This window comes from Bicyclus anynana, chromosome 24 (assembly GCF_947172395.1).
Source record: "Bicyclus anynana chromosome 24, ilBicAnyn1.1, whole genome shotgun sequence".
Lineage (NCBI taxonomy): Eukaryota > Metazoa > Arthropoda > Insecta > Lepidoptera > Nymphalidae > Bicyclus > Bicyclus anynana.
In genome coordinates this window covers 5,366,166-5,379,019 of record NC_069106.1, presented here as the reverse complement: position 1 = coordinate 5,379,019, position 12,854 = coordinate 5,366,166, and the positions used below count along the sequence as shown (strand labels likewise).

At 35.7% G+C, this 12,854-nt stretch overlaps 2 protein-coding genes across 5 annotated transcripts in view; both read left to right on the top strand.

The window, feature by feature from the left end:
* Positions 1-12,854, top strand: part of LOC128199462 (uncharacterized) — a 480,879-nt gene that overhangs the window by 362,821 nt on the left and 105,204 nt on the right. The window lies entirely within an intron of this gene.
* LOC112055361 (rho-related BTB domain-containing protein 1) overlaps positions 1-12,854 on the top strand; it is a 40,328-nt gene that overhangs the window by 16,266 nt on the left and 11,208 nt on the right. For 3 of the 4 annotated variants that reach the window (XM_052889084.1, XM_052889082.1, XM_052889083.1), the window contains exons 12-18: positions 757-780; positions 2,259-2,372; positions 3,440-3,610; positions 4,447-4,634; positions 5,714-5,771; positions 6,687-6,820; positions 7,384-7,505. In XM_052889084.1, the coding sequence (XP_052745044.1) occupies positions 757-780; positions 2,259-2,372; positions 3,440-3,610; positions 4,447-4,634; positions 5,714-5,771; positions 6,687-6,820; positions 7,384-7,505 (811 nt within the window). The remainder of the gene's footprint in view (positions 1-756; positions 781-2,258; positions 2,373-3,439; positions 3,611-4,446; positions 4,635-5,713; positions 5,772-6,686; positions 6,821-7,383; positions 7,506-12,854) is intronic. The other variant, XM_052889085.1, reaches the window with a different exon arrangement.

The following is a 12,854-nucleotide window of genomic DNA, read 5'->3' as shown; positions in this document are numbered from 1 at the left end:
CTTTAATATGTCTCTCTTAAGGAAGCATTTGTTTCTGATTTTATGCAGCCAATGACATGGAACTATTAAAAATTAAACAAAAAAAACATTGTAGCACGGTTTACCTACACAACCAAAGCCGTATAGACTTCCCAGAATAGATTGACTATTGGTAGGCTTCGACAGATCCGTATCGTAGTATTCTTTGTATTGTACTCACCATGAGACATTAATAAAAAGACGCACAATCATGTAGAAAATTTCACTTGAAAACTGGCCATTTTAGCTTTGACAGTTATAGAATTATTGGCAAAGAAAATTATACCTAGCTCTTTAAATATAGTCCAATATTCAATAAAATCCGAAATTCAGAGCAAATTCAACCTTAAGGATTGAGTTTAAGGTTGAATTTGCATATGCGACTACTTGAATTGAGTGCCAAGAAGTTGTGTGGGGACGTTTTTTTGGTCACTGATTGTGCATCCACTTTATAATAGGAGATCGATGCCGTCGGTATGTTTTTATTAGACGGTAATTTTATGTATTATTTTTAATATCGCAGTGGACTCCAGAACCTTCGCTTTGTTTTTATCAATATCTTATCAAACTTTGCCAATCTTTTTCGCCGCCTTTACAACTGCTTCTTGTAATTAGTCTCTATATTTCCTATTGCTGTTTTTTTTTTATAAATCAATATTGTTGTATTTGTATGGTGTAAAATAATTATAATATTAAATAAATAAAATGTAATAATAAATTAATAATGGTCTTCTTCAGTCCGCTGCTATCGGAATACTACTGGTAACGATTATTATAATATAAATAACTCATAAATCATGATTATTAATTTTGTCATTATTATTATTATTTATTATTATTATTATTAATAAGAAACGTTTAATATTGTATTTAGAATAGTTTTAATTTACATTTTACTTCTTTGTAAGATTTTTTTCCACTAAATGCTTCCTTTTCTTCATTGCACTTTAATATTATGAAATATATATTGTTGTACCGTTTATTTACTTCGTTGCACGCGCATTAGAATCTTAACAAGTCATGGTACATCACAAATTTTATATGAAGAGGAATACAACGTTATTAAAAAAACATATAAAATAGTTATGTTTATAATTTAGTGTAAGTAGTAAGTTAACAGGGCTATTGCCTTTGTGTGTGTAACATTAAGGAACGTAGACAGAGAAAGTAATAGATAAAAAGATAGCATTCCCTCAAACAAGACAACAGCCTATACGTGGTAAACTGTAAAGAAACGAGACAATGCGGCTAGATATTTGGTGTCAATATGCGTGGTGTTTTTCAGACCTAAAAACGGGTCAAAAAAGTTCGTAAGTTACTCGGTAAAAGATTTTTATGTTTTTATTAAAAATATAATATATAATATAAACATTAAACGTAATGTGTGCAAATCTCAACCTCTCAACCAAGTCTCAACCTGTTGCAATTTAAAAAAGTTTAAAAATGGTTCATTGTTGGTGTTGTAATGTGAAAATCAACTCAAAATCAAATATCTTTTGACTGAATGATTAATAGTCTATTTTTTTTCTATCTACGTAAAGAGGCGACAACATAGAAGAAACGCATTGTTTTCGCTTGTTTGTATACCTTACTTCTATATCCAAATAGTCTTCCGAAAGTAAAAGTACTATATGTTAAACCAGAATGTTTTTGGTGCCACAGACCATACTAGGAAACCTTAGGCTGCTATTAGGCATTTTGGCGGCCATAAACACTCACCAGAGTTTCTTTACAATCGGATCCTAAGCTTAAAGGCATACAGGTCAGGATATCTAACCTTAACATTCCCCCAACACCCTCTAGTAGTTAACAGTTGTGAATAATAATTCGTATTGATTTAGGCCATTTGAATTTACATATTTGAACTCGAAAAAACTGAATAGTTGAAAATAATGGAAGTTTTGAAATTACTAAAATATGAGCGACTTCAATAAGATTCATGTAACAGAATAAAATATAGGACAACGGTGGAAACTCAATTTTTTAAGACCTCAGCTAAACAAATGCATTATTATCCAGGTCAATACCAAGAATTGTATAAGAATACATTATGTGGGGAACACAATCGAAAATATGTCCAAAGACAAAAATATGTACATTTAGGTATAGATCCCGGCAAGTGAGTTGAACAAAAATGACAAATTCGTATGTCGCTAAAGCCTGAGAGTGTTATTGCGCATAGTTCAATTTAATATATATAAATTATATGGACATTTACATAGTGATTTAATTGATCGCAGGAAATACGCCAAGCTGCCGAGCTGTTGGGCTTCCACGAGCTGACGAAGTTGAGCCAGTTCATATTGGACCAACATTTGCTCTTCGATAAAGGGTTCATGCATCAATTTCATACGGTGAGCATTATATTCATTTTATAATTTAAAGTTTTCTTATGTGTGAATTAATATATAATATTGATGGCAACGATCCATTCTCAGTAGAGTAGTGAGAAGATTATGAGTTAGGTAAAACCACAGAGAGCTCAAATTATCGCCCTGGAAAATACCTCGCTTAATCCTTACGTTCGATCGGATTCGGTCAGTTTGAAATCTCACAAGTCCTTGAATTATAAAGGACTGTCATACATTATCTTATGATTGACCTAAGAAAAAAGCATAGGGTTGCATTGACCTTGCTCAAAACCTCCATTAGCCACGAATGAGGCATCGAATCATAGGCCTTCTGAAGTCCATCCAAACAATCGTGAGGATTTTCCTGTTTCGCCAAACCTGCTGGCAATATAATAAAAAAAAAAATAGGAGAAGTTTCTGTGTACGAGTACACATAGACTGTGAGCCATGAATGAGGCGCCGAATTATAGGCCTTCTTGTAGTCAATCCAAACAGCCGTGAGGTATATAATATAACAGTATCAAATAGGATAAGTTCCTTTGTCTGAATCTGGGTTTTGCATTTATAGCTTACTAGCAGACACACCGCGGTTTCACTCGCATAGTTCCCGTTCCTGTGGGAATACGGAGATAAAATATAATCTAAGACACTCGCAATTAACGTGGCTTTCTACTTGTAAAGAACTTTCAAAATCAGTTTAGTAGATCCAGATATTACTCACTATACACTTTACCTCTTTATAATACATTGTTATTATTGTCTAATAGACAGTTGGTTTATTTATTAAGTTTGGCTGGATGCGAAAGGCTCTCGCATATTCGCATAAAACGCACGAGCGTTTTATGACTAATGATCTGGCCACGACTAAGAAATATACAAAATGAAAAAGATCTCGAAGAAACCTGCATACCTGAGAGTTTTCTGAATTCTCTACGTGTGTGAAGTTTACCAATCCGCATTGGGCTAGCGTGGTGGACTATTGGCCTAACCCCTCTCATTCTGAGAGCAGACTTGAGCTCAGCAGTGAGCCGAATATGGGTTGATAATGATGATAAAAATCTCAATTCTAGCCGCTGCCACAAAGGATGCGCGACATTTGCGTGGAACAGAATCTGTTTGCGGACGTGACGTTCGACCTCGACGACGGCATTCACCTGGCGCACCGCTCCATGCTGATGGCGCGCTGTGACCCCATGAAGGCGATGTTTCAAGGACATTTTAGGGAGAGCACTTCGAGAGTGGTGAGTATTGTGTTTCATTGAATTTCGAGCTTTAGGAAGATAGTCAAAACAATTGCACACATTATTCCCGATCTCTTCTGTACCTTATTTCACTTAGGTGGGTCGATATCAATCTCCTCCATTCTCCTCCTCCTCCATTCACCTCAACGCATCATCCACTCACTTTACACACATCCTCTTCCTTCTCCGTCCTCTTTGACACACTCCAACCATCTTTTCTTTGGTCTTCCTTTCCTCTTGTGTCCTTCCACTTGCAATTCCAACATTCTGGTAATATGACTTTCATCCCTCCACATTACTTGGATATGTACATACCAAGCTAACCTTTTACTCCTCAATTTTTCTGTCACTGGCGCCACTTTTGGATTTTCAATATTTATAATCTCTTCTTCTTCTTCTTCTTTCCTGGGCCTTTTCCGCACTTGGCCACAAGGGTTGGCCGTTGTACGTCGGTACCTTTGGTGCTGGTCCCCGCTAGAGTCACTCCAGCCAACCAAGCTCGCTCCAGAAACAGGTCGCCCAGGTCGCCGATCGCCTCATGGAGTGTTGCTGGAGATTCAATGTGTGCTGCGCGTTGTTCAGATACACCTCTGCAAGCTTATGTATCGGTGTTTCTTTCTCCATGCATGCTCTGCACAGAGAGCTGTCGGTTATACCTACCTAGAACCGAAAGGTGTTAGTGCCTTGTCATTAATTCTGTTGATGTATTAAGTTTGCTACGATTAAGTTTAATTAGCTTTGTTATTAAAAGTGGGTTGAGGCTTGGGAAAGCCTCTAATAGCCCTCTCTAATAGTAAAATATTAATGATATTAATTTTTACATTTTTGATTTTCAGATCGCATTCCCGGGCGTGAAAATGTACGCTTTTCACATCCTCCTGTGCTATATTTACTCGGACAAGGTGCCCACTGTGGAACCCACTCGTTGTTTGGAGCTGCTGGAGTTGGCCAATAGACTATGCATGAACAGACTGGTCAACCTGGTGGAAGCCAGGGTCATAGATACACTGCAGCATCAGGACAGGTTAGTTTGTCTCTGGGAAATAAATTTAAGCCATAGCTTTAACCGCAACTAGCATGACCTTAACATGTGGGCTTAAGGTTATACTTGGGGAGTCGAAGTAAAGATTTTTTGGATTTAATCGAGCGTGGCAAACAAACATAAAGAAGTACGTTCTTGATTACCTCCGCCAAGTATGAGCCCTTAATATTGGTGGGTACGTTTAGGGCAACCAAAAAAAATTCTGTTCTTGTAACATGAGCACCAGTTATTTTTTTTCAATATTTTGAAGGAAATATCCCAAAATTTGGTTGATTATAACAGTTAGTACTGCTATTATAAGTCATTCAGTAGAGAAATCTAAAATCTTGACTCAATTCGGAAATGTATATTTTCTTAAAGCTACAAATGAACAACGCCAAACGTCATTTGTCAGATTGACATCTATAGTAATATAATAAAGGGAAAAGATTTTATTGTTTGTTTGCATTGAATTCACGTATTGTTACCTGAAAGGTATCTACGCGAGTAAAACCGCGTGGCGTCAGCCAGTGTTTCTCTAGAATGAAAAGCAAATGTTGCTTTTTAACCGACTTAAAAAAAAAGAGCAGGTTTCTCAATGCGACCGTATATTTTTTTTTTATGTATGTTCGCGAATAACTTCGTCGTTTATCAACCATTTCTGACAATTTTTTTTTGTTAGAATGAGATATTCCGAGGATGGTACCATGATCAGGATCTGATGGGATCCTGGAGAAATCGAGGGAAACTATTGAATATATAAAAAACGGAAAATAAACATTGTATGTGCTTCCTTCTGATTACTTTGATGGCGGTGCCAGGACAGTGATGCATTAACTTAAGCCGTTTTAATCGTTTTAGTATTTTCTGACCTTTCTTTCCCGTCGTTCTATCAGAAACGGCTTTAATTAATACGTCAGCTTGGCATCGCCTTCAAAGTGATCAAAAGGTAGCACATACAATGTTATTTTTCGCGTAACATTTATGTGATTATGAAGTCGGTTGTTTTTTTCTTTAAAAAATGGTTTGCTAGCCCCTTTTTTAGGTTTAGTAGTAATGGATAAATGTGTGTGTTGTTGCAGAGTTGGCGAGGACGACCAGGTTGTAGAAATAGCCCTGTCATTGTTGGAGCCTGTGAAGGTATATATTTATTTTCAAAATCTACATCATCATCATCATTATCAGCCGATGGACGTCCACTGCTGGACATAGGCCTTTTGCATAGACTTTTAAACAACACGGTTTGAGCCGCCAGCATCCAGCGGCTTCCTAAAATCCGCTTGATATTGATATGAAATTATGTTGTGACATAATCCTGACATTTCAAAAATGCTTGTAAACTAAGCCTAATTGAAATAAATGAATTTTGAATTAATTTGAACTATCCTTAGTCCAACCAAGTCGAATGAGTCGAGGGAGTCGACCAACACTGCGCTCAAGACAACATTAATACACTAATCTATGTCATTTTAAAATTATATTGACTGATATCTTAATCAATCAACTTAATTTTGTGTATTTGAAACGATTCTAATAACTATTCAGAGAAAGTTGCCAGTAACCAGTAATTGGTGCTCGCGGCGACCTCTTCGTATGCTGATGAAAGTGATGAGTAGTCTTTACGACGGTGATGATGAAGTTGCCACTGATTTAATACCTTGAAACATAGAAGACTTGGAACAGTTAAGAATATACATTCAATCTCTGCACAGCTTTTTGCTGACCAAAACGACAATTTCTTAAGTTGTAATTTTAGTCATGTTCGTGGGTACTTGGGGACTAATTCTACTCAGTCAATAAAGCATCTGTTATCTATACTAATATTATAAAGCTGAAGAGTTTGTTTGTTTGATTGAACGCGCTAAACTCAGGAACTACTGGTCCGATTTGAAAAATTCTTTCAGTGTTAGATAGCTCATTTATCGAGGAAGGTTATAGGCTATATATTATCCCTGTATTCCTACGGGAACGGGAACCACGCGGGTAAAACCTCGCGGCGTCAGCTAGTGTTAAATAAAAATAAGAACTAATAATTGATGTATTTGCACGTTACAGTTACACAATGCGCACAACCTGTCAGAGTGGTGCACGTGGCGTCTATGCGGCGCGTACGACCGCGTGTGTCGCGCCAAGCACCTCAGCGCTGCCTCCAGGGAGTACCTCGCCGACAACCGCTGGCCGCCCGTGTGGTAAGAAGAAGCTCGGATGATCAGATCATATGACATACTCGAATGATCAGATCAGATGAGATACAAGGATGATCAGATCAGTTGACATAATTATATAATGATTTATTTATTTTGCTATCATCCGCGAAAAGTCGACGAACCCATGCGACGACGTCACCCAGGTCCGACAAAATACTCTCTATGTACGTTTCACCCCGAAACCGGAGCATCCTAAGGAGATGTTGACTCTACAACGTGCAATTGTAAAGTTGTCAGTTGACATACGCGGATAATAATCAGATTAGATGAGATACTCGGGTGATCAGTTCAGATGACATACGAGTACTTGGATGATCAGATCTGATGACAAACTCGGATGGTCAAATCAAATTAGATACTCGGATTATCTGATCAGATGAGATACTCTGATGATCAGATCAGAGGAGATACTAGAATGACCAGGTGTTTACTTAGATTGTTTTGATCCGTTCGTCGCGTCTTTAGGTATCTTAAATTTCCACCCTGTGACCGCATTTGAACCTGTTTCTGATGTATAAATGTAAAGGCTTTTGTCCTTTTTTTAGGTACGTGAAAGAGTTCGACTATTACCAGAAGTGTGTAACGGAGCAGTCGAAGGATCAAAAGGAGATCCGGCCGACGACGTCTCTCCAGGCCAACCAACAGACTGGTTGTCTATGTTTTACTAGTAAGTATAGTCTATTTCGCTTTGCATATGGGGCATTTCACGTCAAACCGACAACGAAAAAAAAGTGAGGTCTTGAAATTTGTTTATATTCTGGTGGTTTGTAGTTCTAGTAGACATATATACGTGTGCCTATTTTTTTTTTCGTACGAGGCATAATTGCCGAGTTATGAGCTTCTAAAGAATTGAAAAAATTTGAGAAGGGACATTTTCAACTGTTGTTTTTCGAATCATTGAGTTTGTAATTAAATTCAAATGAAATGGTTTCAAATAGTCAAAAACACGTTATTTTTGAATTTGAAGTCGAATTTGAGTTTTAATTTTTTTTTAGCATAAAAAACCGGAAGTGAAAATTTCAAATTAAATTTTCAAAAAGTTCGACATAATTTTTTTTCAAAATTTCAAGTTCTAATAAATAGAGTACCAACAGATCGCACGGAGCGCCCCATTTCAGCGCTGCCTTAGATGGGTTGGTATACACAATACTGCAATATAGGTGTTTATTGTTATTCCTAGCTGGTTACAATAGTTTAATATATGAAAATATAATATATACATGCATTTAATTGATCTGCACCAGGAGCAACGGCGTCCCAAATTTGACCCATTTCGACATTTTTTACATGTGCTAGTATTTTTTTGTGACTTATACTTAATGCAAAAAGTTGATTGTTATAATAAGATTTGAAACCTTAAGTGGAATAGATTACTATATTTATCTCTAACCACCTCTAAGCGCGGCTGGGTCTTTTTTGACCCAGTCATGGATGACGAAGTTTAACTTTATATAATTTCTAAGTTAGTCGCAATTTTGCGTTATCATGCACCTTATGCGAATGTTCACATTCGCGGGGAAGCAATGAAGATGTTGCTTGTGGGGGACGCGGTATGACTTAATATTCAAAAAATGCTTCAAGTGCTTATGGTTACTAACACCATAGATTGTAGTAAAAAGACTAAAACACAAACAAGCTTTTTTTAACTTGCTTAAAAGTGAATGAGTTTACACACATGCACATCATCACACACACTTATCTCCCTCAAAAAAAATTATTTTTTTTACCAATTTTCACCAATTTTATTGGTGAATTTAGGCGCGGTTCAAAGGTAGGCATGAGGAACAAACTTACCCATTGTCAGGTAAAGTATTTTTGAGCAGTTAACAAATTGAATGAAAATAAGATAACATTCAATTTGTTAACTGCTAACCGTGTAAAAGATCTAGCATTAAATAACATCAACAGAGTTTTCGTTTGTTGATAATTTACTTAAAGAGTCTTATTTAAATCTATTTTTGTCATGCAAAATTTAGAAATCGGTATATTTTTTAAATTTTTGCTTAGATATTTAGATATTTATGACCTCGATTATTAGTTTTTTTTTAGTTATTTTTTCGATTCCAGGGTGGAGATATATATAAGAAAGCAACCATAAAAAAACGGTTTAGCGGATCTTGAGATATAAATGTTTCTACTTGATCTGTTTTCTTAAATTTAAAATAGTTACAATTTTAAATCTTCCAAACAAAGATTGGACAAATCGTGAAGTAATTAAAAAGATTCATGAAAATAATGATTTATGGGTAAAATTGAAATAAAACTAAAGACGGTGATGAGTTAAAAGTACAATTTAATACAAAGTGTGCTTTTGTATCTATTTAATATAATCAAACTATTAAAATATCTACTATTATAAAGAATTTATGCCTGTGCAAATGCCTTACCTTACACTTCCCTTTAACCTGGCGCTGAGCTATCTATGTTTAAATCTTGTACAATCAATGATTTATTTTAATAATATCTTACCTTGCTTACAATTATTTCAGTATTGGAGTAGATGGTATAAGTACCAACGAAGTATTTTAACCGGCACAAGGCCGTCTTTATCTGATATAATGTTTTATTAAGCCATAGAATAGCTTTTATCGCTGGATTTGAACGCAGCGACCGAATCTAGAAATACCGTATCGAAAATAAACCTAACACCTAAGCCTCAAGTTAACACATTTCGACATTATCATATCGACTCAACTGGACAAGTGGTATGAGACTAAGGGCAAAATTTATTAAACCATAGTTGGATTCCAGCTGAATGTAAAGACATTTTTTATTTTTGTTTAATTTATTAATTATTCTTTTATTTTTCATTCTCTTCTAAAGAAAAAATACTGCATGAATAAAATAAATAAATAATTATAATTGCATGATTTGATAAAGACGGAAAATTGCATAAGTTTGTAGACGAATTCATATACAGCTAGAACATATTCAGGTAGATCTGATTTCGAGAAGGACGTGAACCACTAAACCCAACTCGGCTGGGCCGCATTCGGGAAACTTCGCGATATCTTTTCGTCCAAAACTCCTCAGTGCCTGAAGACAAGTCTTCGAACAGACAAAGTCTTCGAACAGTGATGACCTATGGTTCCGAGACTTGGTCACTAACTATGGGCCTCATAAGTAGGCTCAGAATCAAACAGCGGGCGATGGAATGAGCTATGCTAGTAGTATATCTGCGTGATCGAATCAGAAATGAGGAGATCCGCAAAAGAACCGAAATCACCGAATTTCTTACAAAAGGCCTATGTACTGCAGTGGACGTCCATCGGCTGACATGATGATAATGAAGTTGAAAAAAAAGCTATAATTATATAATGATTTATTTATTTTGCTATCATCCGCGAAAAGTCGACGAACCCATGCGACAACGTCACCCAGGTCCGGCAAAATACTCTCTACGTACGTTTCACCCCGAAACCGGAGCATCCTCAGGAGATGTTGACTCTACAACGTGCAATTGCAAAGTCAACGTTGTAGAGTCAACATCTCCTGAGGATGCTCCGGTTTCGGGGTGAAACGTACGTAGAGAGTATTTTGCCGGACCTGGGTGACGTTGTCGCATGGGTTCGTCGACTTTTCGCGGATGATAGCAAAATAAATAAATCATTATATAATCATGATGAACTTCCGCAAAGTAACGCCTGCTTCTATCCAATATTTAAAAAAAGCTATACTTTTCACCGAGTGCCACACCTATTTTTTCTCTTCAAAAGTTCTTGAAAGAATATTGTACAATAGGATACAACCAAATCTTGATTCAATCAATTTTACTTTTCACCGCGGCTTATAACTGAAATTAAGTACTCTCTCTGATTGACCTTGTAACTAAAATAAAGTATTTTTATGACAAAAACATATAACGTTTGGCATTTTTATTGATTTAAAAAAGACCTTTGTTACTGTGAACCTTCTATTGTTGTTTAAAATCTTGAAACAAATTTAAAAAATTGTAATGTTTGCCATGATAATGTTTCAATCGAATAACCAATTGGACACTAATTGTTAAATTAAACAAATTTCGGAGCTAAGATTTTTTTTATTATTCATTACAAGTTAGCCCTTAACTACAATCTCACCTGATGGTAAGTAATGATGTAGTCTAAGATGGAGGCGGGCTAACTTATTTGGAGGAGGATGAAAGTCCACATCCCTTTTGGTTTCTACACGACTCCTGATCACTTTGAAGACAGTGCCAACTCTCACTGTGTTGGCACACTTACGATGTTATTTTTCGCTTTTTAGTTTATTTTTGTGATTGTGAAATCGGTTAATTTTTTTTTGTTAACACAGTTTTTTTAACACAGTGAGTGTTGGCACCGCCTTCAAAGTGATCAGAGGGTAGCTCATACGATGTTATTTTTCGCTTTTTAGATATTTTTGTGATTTTGAAATCGGTTAAATTTTATTGTTAAAAAGATTTTATTTTCCTATTTTTAGTATGTCTAATAGTGAACGAAAGCGCCGCTGTACGGGCAATTGTTGTTTTCATTTTAACACAAAATTACTTAATTTTTCACGAATTTACGAGGTAACAAACATTAAAAAAAAGCATACGCATCTAATTGAGAACTTGTTCCTTTTTTGAAGTCGGTTAAAAATACATTACCTCAATAATAAGAGCATTAATTTCATACTATTGATGATATTCCGTTTAAACAATAATACAGTGAAAATTGCTTAGGCCTAAGATCTGGAATACTAAATAGATTGAATATCCAAGGAGTTAAATTAGCTTATTCTTTTCAAATAAAATAAAGCTCTACCGCGTCCCCCACCACCCATTCATTGCCGCAAATTTTCAATATGGCGCATAATTACGCAAAATTGCGACTAACTTAGAAATTATATAAAGTTAAACTTCGTCATCCATGACTGGGTCAAAAAAGACCCAGCCGCGCTTAGAGGTGGTTAGAGATAAATATAGTAATCTATTCCACTTAAGGTTTCAAATCTTATTATAACAATCAACTTTTTGCATTAAGTATAAGTCACAAAAAAATACTAGCACATGTAAAAAATGTCGAAATGGGTCAAATTTGGGACGCCGTTGCTCCTGGTGCAGATCAATTAAATGCATGTATATATTATATTTTCATATATTAAACTATTGTAACCAGCTAGGAATAACAATAAACACCTATATTGCAGTATTGTGTATACCAACCCATCTAAGGCAGCGCTGAAATGGGGCGCTCCGTGCGATCTGTTGGTACTCTATTTATTAGAACTTGAAATTTTGAAAAAAAATTATGTCGAACTTTTTGAAAATTTAATTTGAAATTTTCACTTCCGGTTTTTTATGCTAAAAAAAAATAAAAACTCAAATTCGACTTCAAATTCAAAAATAACGTGTTTTTGACTATTTGAAACCATTTCATTTGAATTTAATTACAAACTCAATGATTCGAAAAACAACAGTTGAAAATGTCCCTTCTCAAATTTTTTCAATTCTTTAGAAGCTCATAACTCGGCAATTATGCCTCGTACGAAAAAAAAAATAGGCACACGTATATATGTCTACTAGAACTACAAACCACCAGAATATAAACAAATTTCAAGACCTCACTTTTTTTTCGTTGTCGGTTTGGCGTGAAATGCCCCATATGCATATATACATTTATATATGCATATGCAACATATATATTTTACATATATACTCGTAGTATTAGTAGAGTAGAGATATATCATCATCATAATAGTAGGGGAGCCGAAAAGAGGATTTTTGCAGTTACTCGAGCGCGGCAGATAAACATAAGGGTCTATATCTTGCACGTTATTGAGTACCTCCACCAAGTATGAGCCCTTAATATTGGTGGGTAAGTTTAGGGCAACCAAAAAAAAAACTAACTTTAGAAATACTCAACCAGCACGGATTTTCTCTGCATGATCTTTTTTTATACTTTACAAGTTCGCCCTTGACCACAATCTCACCTAATGGTAAGTGATGATGCAATCCAAGATGGAAGCGGGCTAACTTGTTAGGAGGAGGATGAAAATCCACACTCCTTTCAGT